Below are 22,840 nucleotides of genomic sequence, written 5' to 3'. Positions count from 1 at the left end.
TATGTGTATTCTAAAGGATATTTGAAACGTCGATATGGTGAAGCACGCTGTATTATTAACGCGATACAGTTATAGATATAACCTATACTAAATATTTTCTGAAATGATATCTTCAACCAAAATCAAGAAACGGTGTGAAAGTAGAGCGCTCACCGTTTCTGTGCAGTCGACATATGAACTTTGAAAAGCGAACTGCCAAAGTTGCATGTGTATTGTTGGACTCTTGTCGTGATTTTATTGTTCTACAAATTGCACAGCTAATGCAATCCTGGCTGTATGGTACGAACATGACATGCCCACAAATTGCGGGTTTGTTGGACCTACGAGCCTGCGGCATTTCCTAATCTTTATCTTAGCAAATAAATGTAAATCATCAATATTTGTTGTTATATCTAAGGTTGCTCTTGAAACCCAATTCTAAAGCACTTAAAACTGTGGGTTGAGTTAAATTGATGTAGGATTGAGCGTGATCTGAGTGATTTTCATCTATGGTATGTGTATGGTCTTTAGGCTCTTGCTCCTTTTCAAATTGCAATGATGGCACATGCTACTGCGACTGAGTGGGGACATTGCTTTGCTTCATTTGACGACCATCCATTTTTGGCATCGTGAACACTGCTTATTGTACCTATTTAACCGACAATGCTAGTGCTAATGGAGATGTCAATTGTGTACGTTTGGGTTAGATTGAGCTCAAAGAATTTTTTTATTATTTTGGTTTATTTCAATTTCATATTATTTTAAAAAAGTTAATAATTTACTTCTCAATTAAATTTGTAACGATTTAGATTTTAATTATTTGATTGATTTTTGTGGTGTCACCTTATATTTTGAAAGTTCTAACATCAAAATTACAAATTGATATTGAAAATGAAAGAGAAAAGCAAAGTCGTTAAAGGAAAAATGATGCAGTTGTATGTTGGTTCCAGTTCAGCAAAGCTCCAGGTCGCTACAAATGTAAAGTGAAAAGTTAAGGTGACAGTGAAGTATCTTTTTCTTTGAAAAGAGTCGGCTAATCATTTGATAATTTGAATTACTTGATCCATCCTCAATTATTAACAATTTTAAATTAAAACGCTAATGCCTTCGACTCCAGTAGTAATTTAAATATAATTAATATGAATCTTTTATTAAAATCATTCTGGTAATAGAGTAAAAATATTCATATGTAACGCTCACAAAATTTTTACATAAATCATATATATATAATTTCAACCATATATCCCGTTCATTTATACATACATAATTTTCTCACACGATTCATATATCAAATTAAAAAGATTATTTCCATACATTAAAATAAAGTATATTTCTTTCTTCGCTCAGAATTTCTCCTTTTTTCCTCTTGCTATATTTTTCGCGTTTTCTCACTCCAAAAGAACAAGAAGACAAAGAAGTCCAACCCATGTGAGAGAGAAACAAAAATCCAATGTTCAAATACTGAGGCGACCCCACTACCCGCAGTCCTTGGTACTTCCTTTCAATTTCTACCTCTCTTCCTTCAAATTTCACTCCTTTTATCTTCCAGCTGTTCCAACACATTAATTTTACCGCCCTTAAACGTCGTGCCATCCATCCTCCATCAACTCCTTATTCACTGCTCGCGCCCTCCTTTTCTTATATTTATTCTTTTTTTTTTATCTTCCCTTTCACACCCGTTACTCAAACAAGGACGTCTCTCTCTCTCTCTTTTCTTTCCAATACTTCCAAAAATGCCGCTTCGCTTGGCGGTTGCATTGTTTTGTGCCACCGTTTCTCTTTTCCCCATCGCCGGGGCCGAAGACCCCTACCGGTTCTACAGCTGGAATGTTACTTACGGTGATATTTATCCACTTGGAGTTCGTCAAACGGTGAGCCCTTTCGTAATCTCACTGCTCTTTACTGATGAATGTTATTCATCACACTTTTTTGTTTCAGGGTCTTCTGATTAATGGACAATTCCCAGGCCCTGATATCCACTCGGTTACCAATGATAATCTCATCATCAACGTCTTCAACAACTTGAACGAGTCTTTTCTCATTTCCTGGTAATTCTTTTACGTATATTCGTGCTCAGTCGGTCACTTGTGATCGACCATTCTTGGTTGTTTTTCTTCTTTGCTAAACGTGAAGTTCAAGGAAAACATCCATGTGCTTGATTTAATTGCACCCAGATCTTGCTTTAATAATGGAAACGATTCGTTATCAGCTTTTACTGTAAGCACGTGGCTAAATAATGCTATGTTGTATTTAGAAAGCGACTTGTCCTTGATTGACTTAATGGTCGTTAGTTTACCTACTTACGACAAGTGAATTGCTTGCTATAAATATACAAATGTAGGAATGGTATCCAACAGAGGAGGAATTCGTATGAAGATGGTGTATATGGAACGACATGCCCTATTCCACCGGGGAAGAACTTCACGTACATTCTCCAGGTGAAGGATCAGATAGGGAGTTTCTATTACTACCCATCTCTGGGATTCCACAAGGCTGCTGGTGGTTTTGGAGGGATCAGGATCCTTAGCAGACCACGAATCCCAGTCCCCTTCTCGGACCCTGCTGGGGATTACACCGTGCTCATTGGGGATTGGTACAAGTCCAATCACACGGTAATCCATCTACATTATCCGAATTAAAGTTGCTTTATTAGGTTTAGAAGAAGTGTTACATGGTGGGATCACCCAGTGTGTGGGGATTTGTAAATTTATCGGCAGCATAATGGGGTTGGTTAAATGAAGCAAAGCATATGGGGTTTTATTTGATTATTCAATGCCGTGGGCTATATGGGCCAACGGCTTTTCTGCCCATTTTTACATGGTATTAATTTGTTACTCCGGCAGTAAAATGTTGCCTGATGGAAAGTGCAGGTTTTGCAAGCTCATCTGGATCGTGGTAAGAAGCTACCTTTCCCTGATGGAATCCTCATCAATGGTCGTGGACCTGGTGGTGCCTCTTTGAATGTTGAACAAGGTAGATCAGTGAAGCCTTCTTAATTTTTTTCCATAGCTTTAGGAGAATCAATCATATATAATTAACGGTATTGTGGATCATATGTTCCGTTGCAGGGAAGACCTACAGGCTGAGGATATCGAATGTTGGACTGCAAAATTCTCTGAATTTCCGTATCCAAAACCACAGGTTGACGTTGGTAGAAGTGGAGGGAACACACACTTTGCAAACTACCTACTCTTCCATCGATCTTCACCTTGGCCAATCGTGCTCCGTTTTGTTCACGGCTGATCAGCCTGCCCAAGACTATTACATTGTCGTCAATACTCGATTCACTAATCCGGTTCTCACCACAACCGGAACCCTTCGTTACAGCAATTCAGCAGGCCCCGTCTCTGGTCCTCCTCCTGGTGGACCCACCATCCAAATTGACTGGTCTTTGAACCAAGCACGCTCTATCAGGACTAACCTTACAGCAAGCGGACCAAGGCCTAACCCTCAGGGCTCGTACCACTATGGTCTCATTAACACGACAAGAACCATCAGGCTTGCAAACTCTGCGGGACAAGTTAATGGGAAGCAAAGATATGCGGTTAACAGTGTTTCCTTTGTTCAACCGGACACCTCTGAAACTTGCCGACTATTTCAAAATCGGAGGAGTTTTCCGCCCTGGAAGCATATCGGATAATCCTTATGGCGGAGGGATATACCTTGACACTTCTGTTCTGAATGCTGATTACAGGGCTTTTGTTGAGATCGTGTTCCAGAACGATGAAAACATTGTACAGAGCTGGCATCTCAATGGCTACTCTTTCTTTGTTGTTGGGTAAGCGGCACATAATATTTCACACAAACATATATATCTGCCTGCAATCGTGCTAATATATACCATATCCAAATGCAGTATGGACGGAGGGCAATGGACGGTAGCTAGTCGGAACGGATACAACCTCCGAGATGCCGTTTCTCGATGTACCACTCAGGTAACAAAATCGACCATCCCTTTTTATATATATATATATATATATATATATATATATTAAAACCCACTTTTAATAACAAATACTTGATATATGGATATGCATGCAGGTGTATCCTAAATCATGGACAGCCATGTATGTGCACTTGACAATGTAGGAATGTGGAACTTGAGGACCGAGTATTGGGCAAGACAATACCTTGGGCAACAGCTTTACTTGCGTGTGTACACGGACTCAACATCTCTCAGGGATGAATTCCCCATCCCCAAGAATGCTCTCCTCTGTGGTAGGGCAGTCGGCCGAAGCACCCGACCCCTGTAAACCACCATACAATGAAGAATGTTGGGTGGTCCATGGATGAAGATGGTCGAGGATACTAGGGTTTTGCCTCTAATCTTAATATATATTTACTATATAATATATAGCTGATTGTGTTCTGGTTAGTATGCATTATCATAACTTCGTAATTAGTGGACCTCAGCTCGAGGTCGCATTCTTTTCTTTTCTTTTTTTGGTCAGATCTATATTCTCATTGTATTGTTCAAGTTTCCAACTATGAATGATTGTTGTTGCTATCTTATTAATATCGTAATCATAAAATTTATCTATTATTATTTGAGTAAGAATTTGAAATTTTAAAATGTAAAATATACAAAACTAAAATAATCTAATTAGAATGCATAAATTAAATTCACAACTCATACAAAATATATTAATTAACAAAAAGTTAACTAATAAATTAATATTTAATACACTAATTTTTTTTACTTTAATCTACACTCTTACTGATTAATAACCTAAACGCAGGGACTAATGAATGCGGATCCTAACCTTAATAAAGCTTGAACCAGTCGAATTTTGGTACTAGTTGTGGAAAATTCAATGCATAAACTTCATGGGCCTTATAGGACCAAAATTGGGATCTAAAAGCCCATTAATTAAGAGTTGACAGCCGGCCCTCTTCTCAACAATTCCTATTTCGCGAGAATTTGGTTGAGTTCTTTCATAGTTCAGACGCAAACTGAATAACTCACTCTATTTGTAGTGGAGCAAGGGAAGTCCCCGGGCAAGCAAAACCCAGACCTCGTTTCTATTTTCTCCGGTCGGATTTCGATCTCAAGTTTTACATATCGCGCTTAAGATCCGGTAAAAGCTTTACTCTTTTCTAACATTTCTGGGGTCTCTCAAACTTAAGCATTGGTTTCTTTTTTCACTTCCTTTTATCCGGATTATGGTTTTACTTTGGTTTCGTGAGTTGTTAAATGAGGAAATGAATGTATACGGGAAGTGCTGAAAATGGCTTTTTTCATCGGCTTACTATACAAAATTTTGGTTTGTTAAGCAGCATTTGGATGTGTTTCGTTTTGTTTCATTGTTAGATTAAAGATGCTGCTTTGTTTTTGCCACCCCCCCCCCCGATTCAGGGTTTTAATTGAGCACCAGAACTTGAGCTATTCTCGACCTCGCTATATGCCATGGTTGTGCGTTATTTGCCTGATAACACTCCTTTTAAGTTGGGTAAATTTTCTATGCTTTTGTTTGAATTTTTATTTGCTTTTATTTGGTAAATGTGATAGATTGAAAGAATTCTTAAAGATGACGCTAGTGAAGGGAAGGGAGAGCGTGCCAGAATGGTGAGTTATATATATATATATATATATATATATTATATATATATATATATATATATATATGTTTTGAACGCTGATGAAATGGTTTAAATAAAAACAAATTTCTACCACTTGTTTGAAACTATGGGATTATATTGGTGCTGCATTGTTGTTATTTTGGGCATCTTATTTTCAGAAACATGTGATATTCATGAGCTTTATTACATTCAGGCATCATTTGTTGGGGCAATTGCAATTACTGACTTGGTTAAGACAACCCTAGGGCCAAAAGGAATGGTAAGTTTTTCCACATTGTGTATGTGAATTAGTGAGTAACAGTTTTTGTTTTCTACTTTTAAAATTTTACAGTCAACAGGCAGAGGACAAGAAGTCACTGTTACTAATGATGGAGCTACCATCCTAAAGTCCCTGCATATTGACAACCCTGCTGAAAAGTTTTAATTGGTATCCTTGTTCATTTACATTGTCTTGACTACTCTTTTTGAGTAAATTGGTTGTTGGATTTTTCAACATTTTAAAACTCACAGGAGTTTGATGAATTTTGTTTTGGTACACAAGAGTTCATGGAAGAACTGTAAATGATTCAATAAGCCATGCTAACAGATCATTTGGTTTTATTTGGAAAGAGCTTTTATTTTACTAGGTTACAACCTTAATTTGAAATTCAGATATCTCCAAAGTTCAAGATGATGAGGTTGGTGATGGGACAACATCTGTTGTTGTTTTGGCTGAAGAACTTTTAAGGGAGGCAGAAAAGCTAGTGGCTGCCAAGATCCATCCCATGACTATGATATCAGGTTCCTTTGGCCTTGTTTAGTACTTGGCTTCCTATTCTTCTTGTGTACAACACCTTGCATGTCATGGTTCACTCCTATATAATTTTTTCTTTCTGCTAAATGTTGCATGTGGTATTATAGCAAAGGAACTAAATTGCTGTGAGTTTTAACTTGTTATCTAGTTTTCATATCTATATAGCATTGACAAAGAAAAGAATCAGGGATGTTAGCAGTGTGATTCTTTTTTCTGATATGCTTATATAATATAAAATTTAAAAAGATTGGCCCAAAAATTCAACCCGTGACAAAAAGATTTTTTGGTTATCTCCCTTAAACCATATCTTTTATTTTGTTAATGTGCCAATTGCCAAATAAATTAAGTTTCAGAGCTTATAACAATGTTTACTGGTTTTATAGGTTACCGAATGGCAGCCGAATGTGCTCGTAATGCTTTGTTGCAGAGGGTTATGGATAACAAAGAAAATGCAGGTGAAGATTGTTGTATATTATTAATACACTCATTTTTGTGTGTGTATGGATTGCATGATATGTCTGTACTTTGTATTATTTGCCCAACGCTTTAGGCTTTGTTGATTCCTGTTTGAACTATATCCTATTAATTTGTTTGACTTGATAAAACCTGTAATTGACTTATTCTTGCCATTAGAATTTGTGTTTATTGTATTTGCTTCTTATATAGCTCATGGCGACTCTGAAATTTGCAGTGAAATTCAAGTCGGACTTGATGAAAATTGCAATGACCACTTTGAGTTCCAAAATTCTTTCTCAGGATACGATGTATTTTGCACAACTACTGTGGATGCTGTTATGAGGTTAAAGGTGATAATTTTTCTGTATCTAACATTTTAAGATTAAATATAAGCGTCTCAATGCTGTTTGATTCATAATTGTGTTTAGAATTCCCCTTCACCTGTTCTATTACTTTTTTTCATTTATCCTTATGATATTTGTATGGATTTGACTTGCAACTGCAGGGGAGCACAAATTTAGAGGCCATCCAAATTATCAAGAAGCCTGGGGGATCTTTGAAAGATTCTTTCTTAGATGAAGGGTGAATTACTATGAGCTTCTAATCGCCTTCGTTTACTGTTATAGTTTTCTGTTGGGACTGTCTGGTGCACCAGTATTTCAACCTTTCCCATAATCTGATTTATTGATTTAAACTTAAATTTAATGATCCCAGATTCATTCTTGACAAGAAAATAGGGCTTGGGCATCCAAAATGGATAGAAAATGCCAATATTTTGGTTGCAAATACCGCAATGGATACTGATAAAGTGAAAATATATGGTGCACGCGCTCGTGTTGATTCAATGTCGAAGGTTGCTGAAATTGAAGGGGCTGAAAAGGAAAAGATGAGAAAAAAAGTGCAAAAGATCATAACACATGGGATTAACTGCTTTGTTAATAGGCAGTTGATTTACAATTTCCCTGAAGAACTCTTTGCAGATGCAGTCGTACTTGCAATTGAGCATGCGGATTTTGATGGGATAGAGCGTCTGGCTTTGGTAACAGGTGGTGAAATTGCATCAACCTTTGACAACCCAGAGTCGGTTAAGCTTGGACATTGCAAGCTTATTGAAGAAATTATGATTGGGGAGGACAAGTTAATTCACTTTTCCGGTGTTGAAATGGGTCAGGCTTGTACTATTGTGTTGAGAGGGGCAAGGTACAGTGTTGAGTTGTGTCCCCTAGTTGTTCTCCTTGCTTGAGATGTTTGCTTTGTCCGTGACATTCTACTGTTTATGGCAGCCATCATGTGCTGGATGAAGCTGAAAGGTCTCTGCATGATGCCTTGTGTGTGCTGTCTCAGACAGTCAATGACACTAGAGTAGTTCTTGGAGGTGGATGGCCTGAGATGGTAATGGCAAAGGCAGTGGATGAGCTAGTACGCCAGACTCCCGGGAAGAAGTCTCATGCGGTTGAAGCTTTCTCGCTGGCTCTTGTAGCCATCCCAACAATTATTGCTGACAATGCTGGTCTGGACAGTGCAGATTTGGTAGCTCAGCTTCGTGCAGAGCACCATAAGGAGGGATGCAATACTGGGATTGATGTCATCACTGGATCTGTAAGTGCTGGAATTTAATTATTTTAAAAATCAAAACTGAATCTAATGAATTTTTGTTGCCTGTAGTTTGTTTGAATAAGGCTAGAGTTTGTTTATGGCTGGTGTCACATATGTCCGGTCAGTAAGTTGTTGTATCTTAAAAGATACATGTATGCTTAGTATAGTTACAGACTGATGAGTCTAAACGTGAACCTTGTTGTATAAAGAGTGAAAGTTACTTGGAAATATCTGTCCTAATGTTATAGATTCAGTTACTGATATGCTTATGGGTCATTACTGTATTCCATTGACATCTGATCCTTATAATTTCTCTTCCTTGTTGCTGTGACCAATTTTATGTTTTGACGATCGACCTATATAAACAGGTAGGACCGTAGGAGATATGGCTGAGCTAGGAATCTCTGAATCCTTCAAAGTCAAGCAAGCTGTATCGCTGTCTGGAACCGAGGCTGCTGAGATGATTCTTAGAGTCAACGAAATCATTACATGTACTCCAAGGAAGAGAGAAGACAGAATGTGAGGATGGCAATCTTCGATTCCAATGTCAATCTCAATCTCAGAGGCACCTTTTTGTTTTTCTTCTGTAGTGGGTAACTCTCTCTCTTGGAATTTGTATCTGTATGGTCGAATTACAGAACTGAATTTTGCATGGCTTCACCCATTTATTTCTTTTAAAACTGAAGCTGGTTCAATCTGCTTTATATATATATATTCACACACGTGGGAAAAATAGTAATAACAAGATCATGACAACCATAGATGACTAGTAGAACAAACATAAAGAAGTTGCGTGCATTTAATGCTCGACATTCCCAAATGCTAACAATCGTTCCGTGAGTTGCTCGCTTTTATTTTCCAGGCAGCAACTCACCTATTTATGAGGTTTGCACTTTAAAGCAGCAGTTATAACACTAAGTTGGACACAGCAATTCACCCTTCAATTAAAATAACAAACTTACGCGTCCAAAGCTTGGAAACTTTTAAATATGTTTATTTGAGTAATGCATAAAGTTCATTTATAGTGAAGCTGCTAATCGATGGTGGAGTTGAACATAGCCTGACAGCACCGCTCGGTTCCTTTCTTTCACCTTTACCTGATAAATGACCCTGCAAATACACCAGCATCAGATCTCCATTCATTTGAATATAACAGAAAAAGATATCGAACGTAAAATGTCTACCTGAAGTCTTCGATCCACATCTCAGTTATCAATGCTTCACCAGGATACACGTGTAAAAGGAATCGTGCAAAGATGTTTTTGATCATGTCTGGGTCTCCCCTGCAAATACATTTTATGATTGCCCGTACCGCAAACCCAAGGGTGCACAATCCATGCAAAATTGGCCTCGAGAATCTACGAGCATGGGATAACAAAGCATAAATCAACATTGAAGCTCAGGATGCAAATGAGGTTGACACTACCAAAATTTTGCATTAAATGCAACCATAGCCTCAATACAAGAATAAGCAAACTAACCCTGCAGCCTTCCCAATCATAGGATCTGAATGCAGAGGATTGTAGTCACCAGATAACCTATACAATAATGCCTGCCAAAGCAAAAGAGAATTTCAAAACTTCTGGAGAAACTAGCATCATAAAAAATGCATCTCACAGTACAAGCCTTGAAGCAGAAGTTGATGTAAGATCAAACTAATCCATGAACTATAAATTATATATATATATATATATAATGATTATAATTGAAGAACATGTCATGTTATTTTGAAAGCAACATAAAAGCTCTTAGGATTAGATTATAATATTGTTGCTACATGCCTGAGATGGTTGGGTACAATCCTCAAAAGCCGCAAAAGGTTGAGTTTTTGGGATTTTCATAGAAGTCTGATTGACCGGATAGTTCGAGTATGTAAAGGGCTTAGATGGATCTGAGAAGCCACCAGCACCCCGTAGGAAAACACTTGTCCTGTGGAATCATTTAGACATTAACAAACCGCAACACGAACTTGCTAGATCAGACAGTGGAGAAAGAGAACTTACCTGTTCAAGCTTAATAGTTCACCGGACTCTTTCTTATAACTTCTGGTTTCAATCTCAAGAACAGAGGCTTTACCTGATATTTCAAGGTAAGGGGGAAAGCCATCAAGACTACCCTTACAAAACATACTTGCAGATACCACACCTCTTTCTATTTCATTTTTTACAGTTTTTCCCAAGGTTAACAAAATTAGGAAGCAAGCAACAAGAGACTTCTCTGTGCTTATTATCCTAGCAAGTTCACTTTTTAAATACAGAAACAACGATAAAAGCAAAAGACTGAGAGAGAAACAGATTTATACTTCCATAAAACAACTTGATCTTTACAATAGTTCAGTCGAGATGATGAGTACAAACCTTTATCATGCAATCCTGCTACAGTTACTTTGCTGTGTATCTGCAACAAAAAAAAAGTTAATAATAACAATAATTAACTCTGGAACTCTGGTATTATATAGCAGTTTCAAAACAACTTTGACACCAAATGTCTAAAAAAGTATGCAGAATGAAATTTATGAACACTGCTTTTAAAATAATCGAGATGAAGTTCTCAACCTTGGATAGTTGGATATATGTATTCTGAGAAACTTAAATTTGACATGGAACCAGATATATAAAATTTTGAGTTAACCACACATTCAGGCATATCATAGACAATATGACAATTGGCAGTATTATAGACTTACAGTAGCATTTGCAGGAAGTGGCTTGTATATCTCTATGTATTGTTGTCCATGCAACACAAGACGTTTATCGAATCTGTTAAGAACAAAAAGTAGAAAATTTCAGGTGTTCATATTTTGAAGCTTTAAAGTCAATAGAAGAGACAATGAGAGACGGGATTAATTTTGAGAAAGAGGAGAGCAGGTATATGATATGTGCTAAAACTTACTGTAAGCCAGGCATAGAACAAATTTGTGGCAGAACTCCAAGTGAAAATAAAGTAGAAAATGTTGGCAAAACCTGAGAAGCAGAAATTAGGGAAGGTATTATATTATATCCATAAGTAAACTTACAGGAAACAAGCGCCAATGGCTTGTTACAAGCAGACAAAGACAACTCCACTGCCTCCCAAGCGAAGAACACAGAAGTGTTTATTTTTTACTCAATTCTGGGCAGATTAGGCACCCCATTTGCAGTTCAAATTAGTTTTAAGTAATCCAAAATACAATTCCAATTCACCCTTAATCTAACAAGTTAAGCTAGATCACAACAAGAAACAAAGCACTGATATGCAAATTTAGAATCACGGTGCGGAAATCATCTTTGTTCTTTAGTTTGATCAATCTTAACATGATAGATGACCTTGATAAACTGCTGTCCGTTTTCATCGTAAACATATTTAAGTTCACCGGTATCAACGGCGTCGCGACCACATGCTCCAACACCCAAAGCATAAACAGCTACATCTCTGTGAACAAGGATACATATCAGATAAAAAGAAGCTACCATATATTAAGTTTTGGGGGAGGGACCTCTCCGTATAAGTAATTATTTCCTGCAAATAAGATTAGGGTAAAGGTCAGATAACAGAAATAAATCTAGAAATAGGGATTCCATTGAAGAAAAAGAGATACCTCGCTGAACTTATGAGCAAGAACGAGCTCCGGATTGCAAGCAGAATTATCCACCATGGAAGCTTCTCAAAGATGATTATTTGATGGCTAACAGATTGGGTTGCGAGGTGCAATTAAAGAGGTCAAATGAATCCGATGTATATACTCTAGAGGATCAATTTGGACAGCTGCTGGTTGGTTGAGCGAGTAATTTGGATGAAATACTAATTAATAATTATTCAATTAAACATGGGATATACTACAAGCACAACGTGGCGGAATAATTAATTATTCTTCTACGGTCAAATTTTATATGCGCTTGTTTTTATTGAAGATTTATTTTTTCTATTATAAATCAATAAATGTTAGGTAAGTGGGAATATATATATATATATCCAAAATAAAACTATAAATTTTAGACAGACTACAGATCATAAAATTTTAAAAAGAAACAAACAAAAGGGGCTCATGAGTAGGTTTTGCCTCTGCCCTAAGTTTTAGGTTTAATATTGATTAAGAGCAAAATTTTTATTCCTCTTCTCTAAGTAGATATTGTTACAAAAATATAATTGTATTTATGAATTTATTAAGTAACTTCAATAATTAAAAAAAAATATTATTCTCCTTCGAAGTTTTGAGTTTAAACAACTGCGTTTATAGGGTGTAAGTACGTCGTCAATGATTAAATTAATTTATAAACATATATTACCTTATAATCATCTTAAACTATAAAAAATGTATAATTGTATATATTATGTCATGAAAAACTATAATTGTATTATATATTTGTTTATCATTGTTATATTATATGCTTTAATCTATATTATTGTTGTTGTTTATTAGATTTTAATAATTTTAAAATAAAATGACACATTAATAGATCAATAGATAAATTAAAAGAACCATTTATTTATTCCTGAAAAAATATTTATATCTAAACTTTTGTATACATGTAGACTAGGCTGCTCGAATTCGGATTATAGAGGATAAAATTCCGTTTAACGATTCCAAAAGTTGTAAAAATATAAATTAATCATTTCTTTAATCAAACAACTATGATAAAAAAATTGAAATGTAAATGTTTTTCTAATAATTTGAATATTATATATATTACAATTTCTCCTAAATCAAAGCAAAACCAATCCCTAGAATTCAAATTTAAACCCAATAAATTTCATACATCAGAAAGTACAGATTAGAGAAGTGAAGTACAACACTATATTCTTCAGAATTGCCTCTCCTTTTTGGTTCTTTATATTGGGTTTTGGCAGTTTAAAGGGCCATTTTGGTACTGGAAAACCTAATAAATTTGAACACACTACATAAATAGCCACCGTGTCCCATGTTTAGTACATTGAAACTTGAACTACCCATGTATGTAAATTCAACAACATGAAAGCCAAAGAATTGAACAAACTACAGATTTCTTTTATCTCTACAATTTCAGTAGGTAAGGTGTGAACCTAAGGGAGCAGTTTGACACTACTCATCATCCTTATAATTTATAACCCTCAAAGTAATATTAAAAATTTTAGTCTCGATGTTGTGAATAAAACAAAGTGGATTGAGAGTATCGTTTTTACGATTTTATGTAATATTCCATCCGAATTAATCGACTAATAGATCAGATATAAAAAAATTAAATAAAAAAAAATACTAAGATCGGCCAAATATTAAAATCCTACTAGAGTGTAGTAAAGCACATTTCCTATTTGCTTTTCTCACTGTCAAAATCTCGTTCCCTCTTTTGTTCTCTTAAGATGCATCGCCCATTATGCTCTATAATTTTTTGCATTCTTCCCTCCATAAATCCAAAAAGAGAACTCAAAAATGTTAGCGTCAGAGAGATAAGAGAAAGGAGAAGTTGGCTAAAAAGAGAGAAAATATGATTGACCATTGTTTGAATTGGGTGAGTGGATGTTTTCCTACACGCACTGCAAAGGCCTGTTCGTGGCTTCATTTTTACTTTTATTCACGTTTTAAAAATATGACTGCCAATGTTTCAATAATGAGGCTATCCATAAAGGTTTGACAGTACGTAGAAAGCATATCCAGGACTAGGGCTACTTGGCCTGAACTACAAATACTCAACAGTAAATAAATTCATAATTGACATTGTGTAATTGGTGGCAATCATGCATTAGGCCATGGGCATAACTAATCTTATTTTCTTCATTTCATAGTAATCTGATAATTAATTATTTTACAGTATCAGACAAAGCTATTTCAGTAAATGAAAAAAATGATAAAGTTTAAGAGTCATCATGAAACTCTGACAAAAGCTTCTTATATCTGCCCTTTGGATTTAGATGATAATTACGCTAGGGTTTACTGGGCTTTTTAACATCAATTCATGGTTCTATATTCTAATCATGGATCTTACCGACTCGGATACATACAAACAAAAACAAAAGAGGATAAAACCCTAGATTGCTCAACTGCAAAGCAAGAACAAAAGAAAGCGTTTCAAAAAATATTCTATGGCTGTTAAAGCATAGGAGAAAGAAGATATAATTGATCTGTTAAAGTTGTACAGATCTGAAATAAAAGTCAAGGCCTCAAAGGAGATCAAAAAATACAGATAGAAGGTTTGTGAATGCTGCTCACCTCCTTATACCTCAGGAGCCTGTACATAACTGCTGCAATCAAACCCTGCAAACGCCAGAAGAATGATCAAAGTACCGAATAAACATTATTATTATTATTATCTCTGCAATCTTTATTACAAGATAAAATACTTAAGGGTCGGAAGCTGCCGCAGTTCGGATCATTCAATACTGGAAAAATAGCATACAAAAGAGTAAGACTTAAAATATACGGATGAAGATACATAATCATAGTCTGTGAATGGTAAGCTAACTGGATCCTTTTCCAAAGGAAGATATGCATCACAAGGGTTTTACAAAGAGAAGCCAACAGAGCCCAGTTGGCAGTATGCCACCTCATGAAAGACCATAGAAGGGAAAAGGACTTGTTCTATGATGCGAGGTGGACAGAATGCCAATGAACTCTGTAAGAAGCCCTTTGCCAAACCCCCATGAAACAAAGGAAACAGTCCCTTTGAAGGAAAAGGAAATCAAGAGAATTGAATTACGGTTGATAGGTTCGCTTATTTAAAGAGAGAGGGGAGGTTTGAGACTGAAGAAGATAAAAAAAAAATAATCAGATTGGATGGTTCAGGAGGAGAGACGGAAGCATATTTAGAAGGATCGTCATCATGGTTATTCTCTTCTTCTCTACCTTCCCTCGTTCCTGGTGAAAAACCCCACCCCTCCTTCAGTCTTTTCAGAAGAAACACAGCCTTGTTAGTTTTGAAAATCGGACCGGATCGGCCGGTTCAACCGATTCAATCGAGAAGCGTTGTTTAGTCCGGTTCAATTTAAATCGGTTGAATCGATGTTAGTGAACCGGTCAGAACCGTTGAACCGTTCGAACCGGACCGACTGAAAACCGAGAAAAATCGGAAAAAACCGGAAAAACCCGGGAATTTTGTTTTAAAAAAAAAAATTAAACCAAACAACATCGTTTGTTAACGAGCCAAGTTGAACTCGAGTATCGCTGAGTTCGACTCAAACTTGAAAACTTTAAAAGTAAGTTCAACTCAACTCAAACTCACAAGTTAAAAATTATCAAGTTCAACTCAAACTCGAAATATAATATTAAAACTTGAACTCAAAAAAATTTGGAAGCTCGATTGAAGCCTAAAATTCGAGCTTGATTGAAGTGAAAGAATAGTTCACTCAATACTCACCAAAAGGCTTCATAATTTTAAATGTCAAATTACATCTATTATTTATAGAAGTTAGTTGTGATGCTCTTCTATGTTTCTTAGCAATGTGATATTGTTTTGTTCATATTTTACTCTTTAGACTTTTGGGATGTCTTCTATGTTTCTTAGCCATGTGAGATTGTTTTTAAAAAAAAATAAACCAAACAATATCATTTTGTTATGATTTTTTTAACCCCAAATTTATTTTTTAATATAGTTATATAATTATTTACTATTAATGTTTTACCTTAAATATTATGTTGTAGTTAATTTGAATCATTTTGTTTCACTTGATTTATGGTTTTAACTATATGTTATGACTTGCTTTGAATATGATTTGTGATATAAAAATTTATTAAATATTTTTTGGTATTTTTATTTAATTTTTTAAAATAATTATGAAGTCGTCCGGTTCTTTCGACCGATCAAACCGATTCGACTAATTAAACCAATGACCTAATAGCATAACCGGTTCACTAACTGGTCCGGTTCTAAAAACCATGTGTCGTTATAAACCAACAATACACACACTCTCTCTCTCTGAACTGGAGTAAAAGGTTTACTTAGCTTAAGAGACTTATTGGATATACACTGTGTGATCAAATGATGACAAAATTAGACCGGCTTTGTTTGACTACAACTTTATGATCCTAACCATTTCATCTTTTAGAAGCTGGACCCTGGAGAAGCTGATCCAGGCAACTACCTTCTTTCACCTATGGGAGATTGAATTGAAACTAAGCATAATAATAGTAGTTTTAATGACATGACACTATGATGTCTCCATTTTTATAGTTGTATTCACTTTACTGGGGATTATGTTTATGTAACGTTTTGGAAAAGCGAAAGCTCCCCAATAATGTACTAATTGTCAAATCCACATTGGTTTCTTTGAGAAGATGACACCTACAAAAACTGGTGCATACTTTCGAGTTACGAGTCTCTTTCATTATCAAGTATTTAGGGTAATTGCTTGTATGATAAAATCGTACATGATTACATTGGTCCAACTTCAAGTTTCCAATTCATTGCTCCAACAAAACTATCACTAAGTGTGGTGGAATCCTATGTCTCTCACCCTGTAGAAGAAGCTTTAAAGCTCAAACTCCACATTCCTTTTGACCTATAGCCTATCAAAATAGGTTAACAATGCGATTAAATGGTAAACCGTAGTCAATCTCTCGATACCACTATTTATGACTGCTTTTCTTTTCCTCCTTTGAAGCTGATTTCAAATTGATTGAAAGCAGTTGAAACATTAATAAGGAGAAACCTAGAAAATGGAGATTTCTTCTTGGCTAGATCACATTTAACCTATTGGTTGGTGTAATAGGTAGTTATATATTTATATATATATTTTTTAAATAAACTAGATATATAAAATAAAATCCAGTACTATAACTAAAATATATTGTGATAGAGATCCCTTTAATTGGTTGAAATCAGGATACTCATATTGTCCCCACCTTGAGATATTTGGAATGCTACATAAACTATTAATACAAATTATAAGAAAAAAAATCACACTTCTAAGAATATGATAATCTTTAGTATACTACCTACTATTATAAATATAAGGTTTACATACAAATTAAGACATGACTGGATGGAAATCTTGAGAATACAAAACATCTTAAAATGTTTTATGATAAGAAAGTAATGTAATTTATCTAACATTTCCTTCTTTTTATGTAATATATGTTAAGAAAGTGATGTAATGTTTATCTAATTAACATCAATAATATATGTATTTTGAACAGAGTGTGCCTTGAAAGCACACTCATGCATGTATGTTTCTGGGAATGCAAGAAACTTTTTGAACATATAAAAAATAGTGTCCCGACATTATAATTTCATATATATGACTTAACCAGATTAACACTAAAGGGCAATTAAAGATGCATTAAACTTGTTATTTATAAAATATATTTATTAGTTGCCACTCTCCGTCCAAATTAAAAGGATTAATCATAGTATTAGAATGAATTGTTAGAGACAACTTCATAATTCTCTGGAAATATACGAAATTGAAAATTAAAAGTTATGATTTTAAAATTGGTAACCTTTGTCTAAATTTCAAAGAGTGAATTACGCAATCCCTTCAAAGAAGAATTATTGATCAAATGTATAGATCTCTCCGCTTGAAGACCTCTATTTAAGCACTTATATGCCACATATCCCCAACCACTAGATTGGTGCTAAAATGGGTAAACTGCACGTTTTAGTGTCTAAATTTACTTTGTTCTATTTTGGTACTCAATTTTTTTTCAAAACTATACCTGATGTCTAGTTTAAATTTCAATTGATATTCCACCGTTAAAAACTAACAGAACTGCTGACGAGGCATTTTTTTAGTTTTTTCAATGATGATGTGCATTATCTTATGGTGACACGTCAATATCGATGTTAAGTTTTTAATGACGGGGCATCAATAAAACCTAAACTAAATGTTAGGTATGATTTTGAAATAAAATAAATTTGTGTATCAAACGAAATAAAGTAATAATTTAATCACTAAATGTGTAATTTATCAAAAAATTGTGGATGCCTCCAAATGATGTTTCCACCCATGATGAGTGAGAGTGTTCTAACCCACTTGGTAGAACAATTGTATTAATTTTTATCCGAACTAGAAAGGATGAACCACCAGATCACTCGACTATTAGAGCATGAGATGACTATAATTCTTTCTCAAGTTTATGGGAAATCCCTTTATAAGTCTATGAGAGACATCTGTAGATGAGAGATATCGGCTAATGCGATTAATTTGTGATTTTCCGTTTACACTAGAAACTGAATCATTATAGCCCCTCATATTTTACTGTCTTCGTCTGTACAAATGGGAAAAACCTAGGATTCCTCCATCACTATATTGCGCAAGAAGAATCATAGAAGTACCTAAAAATGAGATTGACTCTTAATCATTATAATTAAGAGTTTAAGCACTCTACCATCATGCGATATATTGTTGATAATTATTAAATAATTTATCGTAATACAATTTCCTCTCTATTACTATCTCTCTCTATATGATGAAGCGTTGAACCGTCATTGAAACGCCATATGCAAAGCATTGAAAACTGGATATGATGCCAAAAGTTGACGTTAGAATTGATGGAACAGAGTCCTTACTAAAAAAGTCGACGCACTTTGTTCCCTGCGCTCTGTTCAATTTCAAGTGTCACCTACTTTCGCTTAGCTTTTATGCTACGGTGCGATTGTGGGGACAATGGATCCGTTCTGCAAACAAACACCAAACCCAGATAATTATTTCCTTCAATTTCATTTCAAGGTTAGACTTGTATTATTATTTGTCTAACCCCGATGCTACAAAGCTTCATCGATTTTTTTTTATCTTTGATACTTGTTTGAAGTCTTTTAATCCAAATAAATATCAACCAAATAAAAATAACATACATACGAGATTTCTCAATCTATCTTTAAACTGATTTAATCCAAAATTAAATATCATCCAAATTAATATAACATAAATTTTTTTATCACGAGACCGTTTATGATAATTTGGATTACTAGAGTGAGAACAAAACCAGTTCATAAATAATAAAATTATTAATACTAGTACTAATTAATTTTATATTTCTTTTACATAAATTAATAAAAGCATACATGTACCTTTCTGAGCCCATGCATCCGTGATTATTGGCTAAACCCTCCAAATCACTTTTGATGCATGCGGACCACCTCTCAATTCCCACGCAATTATCATATTTTCTCATGCACTTCATCATTCTTCTTCTTCTTTTTCCGTTCAACGTGTTGCTGTACTTTTTTTCTATAATGGTAAGTACTAAGTAGTAAGAATCTTTACATTATATTGCAAATGCGTGTACGTGTATGCAGTATATGTAGGCAAAAGTTGTAATCTCATCTTCTGACACTGGCAGCAGGTTTATCCACAAATGGATCTGAGCTCGAGTTGGAAAACATTGGCTAAAGCTAAATAAGGTGATGATTGAGATTGTGTAGGTAAAGAAAAGAGAGGTTTTTTGAGATTGCAGATGTTAAAGAGATTTTGATGCAGTATATGTCACGTGAGAGAGATTGTTGTGAATGGGGAAGGAGATTTTCTTTGTATTTTATGTATTTAGCTTCAAAACATGAATGATGGTGGCCATGACCATATATATGGTTATATGATTGATGATACAAGGAGTCACTTTCCAGCTCGGTTGCATGTGACTCGGACAGTATTCTCAAATTCAAAGCTGCTACCTACAACTCATATCTATAGGTTGATCAAAATACTTCAAATAGGCATACATATTATCTGTAAGTACGTATATATTACTATATTATATACGGTGTTTCCTTATCATTTACTGGTCCTTTCTGGAGAAAAATGTGAAGTTGTGCATCAATTTGTCTGACATAATAGAGTCTTCACTTTCTCACATTCTATGGGACCTAACTTCCATAACATTGCCTTCTTTTTTCCCAGAATATTTATGATTACTTCCATTTCTTTGCTACTGTTGTGGCGTTGAAAACTTGCCTAGAGCTCCTTCTGTGTTTCAGTCATATTTCAATTGTGTTTGCTTATATTTGTATAAACTTGAAAAATTCCTTTTTTCTCCATACATCCTTGATTGTTATTGTTAAACTATACCAGAGATAATGCAAGTAGAATCGATAGTATAACAAAACAAGATATCAAGAATTTATGCGGAAAACTTCAAAAGAGAAAAAAACAGAGATAAATTCAAATTAAGTATCTCTAATCATTTTTATGTTGGAAGCGTAGATGGGCTCACGATAATTTATAACACTCAGAAATTTTTATTTATACGAAACAAAATATGTTACAACTACACTCTCAATATTACAATACTGCAATACTAGCTGCTGCTAGTTTACAAACTCACCAATATATTTAAAGCTTTGCTAAGCTTCACAATATATCTCTCAAATCTCTTTATTTTTCACTCCTCATCGTATTTACGCTCACTCACTTTTTATTCACGCTCACTACCTCACACCAACTAAAGGCTAAGCACATATATATAGGTTGTATAACCGACTTATTTGAGGACCTCTGGATGCTTCTCAACTTCTCTCCTTAATTCTTGCTTGACATGTTGCCGTGAATTCAAACAATTAAAGAAAAAATCTTTGCCGACATATGCATGTGTGGTTTATTGTACTGCCAAGCATTTCCACTTTGTTTTGTTTACTTGTGAATCTATCTTCATTTGCCACGTTGAACTTCTACACAATTCCAAGAGTTTGACTTCTAACACTCCCCCTCAAACTCGACTTTCCATTCCAAGCTTTTCTTTGAGTCGATGAATATCTGCTCTCAATGGCTTTGTGAAAATGTCTGCTATTTGATCTTCAGTTCTACAGTAAATTAGCTCCACATTTTTTCTTCACCTGCTCTTGTATAAAGTGATATTTTGTATCAATATGCTTGCTTCGGCTATGAGAGACTGGATTCTTGGCAAGAGAAATTGTAGACTTGTTGTCGACATAAATTTTAATCGGTTCTTCTTGTGCCAAATTTAGCTCGTTCAAAATATTCTTTAACCACATTGCTTGGCAAGTGCACGCTGCTGCGGCTATGTATTATGCTTCACATGTTGAAAGAGCTACCGTTTGTTGCTTCTTTGATGACCATGAAAATGCTACAGAGCCGATATGAAAGAGATATCCAGTTGTGCTTTTTCGATCGTCTAAGTCTCCCCCATAATCACTATCAGAATAACCAACCAGCTTCGAATTTTCTGAATGCGTGTAGAATAAACCATGACCTGTTGTACCTTTGACATATCTGAGGATTCTTTTTGCTGCAATCCAATGATCTTGATTTTGGATTCTCCATGAATCTGCTTACCAATCCCACAGCGTATGTTATGTCTGGTCGTGTGATAGTTAGATACCTTAGACTTCCAACGATGCTTTTAAACAACGTCGGATTCACTTGCTCTCTTGTTGAATTCACACTTAATTTGATCCATGGTTCTGCTGGAGTGGCTACCGGCTTGCAATCTTCCATTCTGAATTTTCTTAAAATTTCTTCTGCATACTTTTGTGATATAATATCCTTCTGCATTTGCTTCACTTCAACTCCAAGAAAGTATGACATTTCTCCAATATCTGTCATTTCAAATTCTTTAGTCATAGCTTTCTTAAAATCATTGAACATACCTGGATTATATTTCCTGTGAAAATCATGTCGTCCACATATAAGCACACGATTCTGATATCACCGTCTTCATTTTTCTTTGTGTATAAGGCATGCTCGTATGGACTCTTCATGAACCCATTTCTCTGAAAATATTCATCAATTCTCGTGTTCCATGCTCTCGGGGCTTGCTTCAGACCATATAGAGCTTTCTTCAATCTGTAAACTTTGTCTTCATGTTCCTTTTTAATGTATCCAGGTGGTTGTTCAATATAAACTTCTTCTTCTTCTAGGTAGCCATTTAGAAATGCTGACTTCACATCCATCTGGTAAATTTTCCATCCTTTTTGTGCTGCGACTGTTGTGAGAAGTCTGATGGTCTCGATCCTTGCTACTGGAGCAAATACTTCATCATAGTCTATTCCTTGTCTTTGCTTATAGCCTTTGACAACTAGTCTCGCTTTGTGCTTCTCGACCTTTCCTTCTTTATTGGTCTTTGTCTTGTAAACCCATTTTACTCCAATTGGATTATGGCCTTCTGGTTGTCTTGTTAGCTCCCATGTATCATTTCTTTCTATGATGCAATTCTTCATCCATTGCATTCCTCCATTTGTCATCTTCAACCGCTTCTTCGTATGTTATTGGATCACTGTTCACAAGCAAGCAGAAAAGTGAAACATTATTTAGTTCATAATCGTTGTACCTTTCTGGCATTCTTCTCTCTCTTGTGGATCTTCGAAGTTCTGTGGGAGATGCTTCAGGATCTTCTATTATGTTGCTGGCATCGCTGCTGTTGCTTGACGACGATGGTAGATTTTGTTGAGGACCTTGATCATCAGCTTGTTCATCTTGATTGATAAGATCGCCATCTTTAAAAAATAGTCCTTCAACTTTCTTTTCTTCTTTGCTCCATCTCCAATAGTCTGCTTCATCGAACTCAACATCTCTTGAAATTATTATCTTCTTTGT

At 35.2% G+C, this 22,840-nt stretch overlaps 1 protein-coding gene and 2 pseudogenes across 1 annotated transcript; 2 read left to right on the top strand and 1 right to left on the bottom strand.

Annotated features, from left to right (window-relative positions):
* Window positions 1-1,646: 1,646 nt before the first annotated feature.
* On the top strand, window positions 1,647-4,321 carry LOC120180588 (annotated as a pseudogene).
* A 1,047-nt stretch (window positions 4,322-5,368) lies between these two features.
* Window positions 5,369-9,039, top strand: LOC120180587 (annotated as a pseudogene).
* Window positions 9,040-9,323: 284 nt separating this feature from the next.
* Window positions 9,324-12,097, bottom strand: LOC120180590 (enoyl-CoA hydratase 2, peroxisomal-like). The gene is made up of 11 exons (XM_039185901.1): window positions 11,982-12,097; window positions 11,880-11,902; window positions 11,710-11,815; window positions 11,297-11,367; window positions 11,091-11,163; window positions 10,762-10,801; window positions 10,408-10,480; window positions 10,186-10,333; window positions 9,886-9,956; window positions 9,589-9,762; window positions 9,324-9,514 (listed from the first exon to the last, which is right to left on the bottom strand). Exons 1-11 carry the CDS (start codon window positions 12,036-12,038, stop codon window positions 9,424-9,426), a joined length of 927 nt encoding a protein of 308 aa, XP_039041832.1. The 5' UTR covers window positions 12,039-12,097; the 3' UTR covers window positions 9,324-9,423.
* Window positions 12,098-22,840: the final 10,743 nt, after the last annotated feature.

This window comes from Hibiscus syriacus, unplaced genomic scaffold, assembly GCF_006381635.1.
Source record: "Hibiscus syriacus cultivar Baekdansim isolate YM2019G1 unplaced genomic scaffold, ASM638163v2 tig00112498_pilon, whole genome shotgun sequence".
Classification (NCBI taxonomy): domain Eukaryota; kingdom Viridiplantae; phylum Streptophyta; class Magnoliopsida; order Malvales; family Malvaceae; genus Hibiscus; species Hibiscus syriacus.
The sequence above is the reverse complement of the archived record's forward strand: the minus strand, read 5'-3'. Positions and strand labels throughout refer to the sequence as shown.

Bases quoted from the DNA above. Each gene is read 5' to 3' on its own strand.
- LOC120180590 (XM_039185901.1), bottom strand. From the start codon at position 12,038: ATGGTGGATAATTCTGCTTGCAATCCGGAGCTCGTTCTTGCTCATAAG. The intron at 10,802-11,090 runs GTAAGTCTATAA...TTTTTGTTGCAG, and splicing joins CACTTCCTGCAAATGCTACT to ATACACAGCAAAGTAACTGT. The intron at 9,763-9,885 runs GTTAGTTTGCTT...CCATGCTCGTAG, and splicing joins ATGATTGGGAAGGCTGCAGG to ATTCTCGAGGCCAATTTTGC.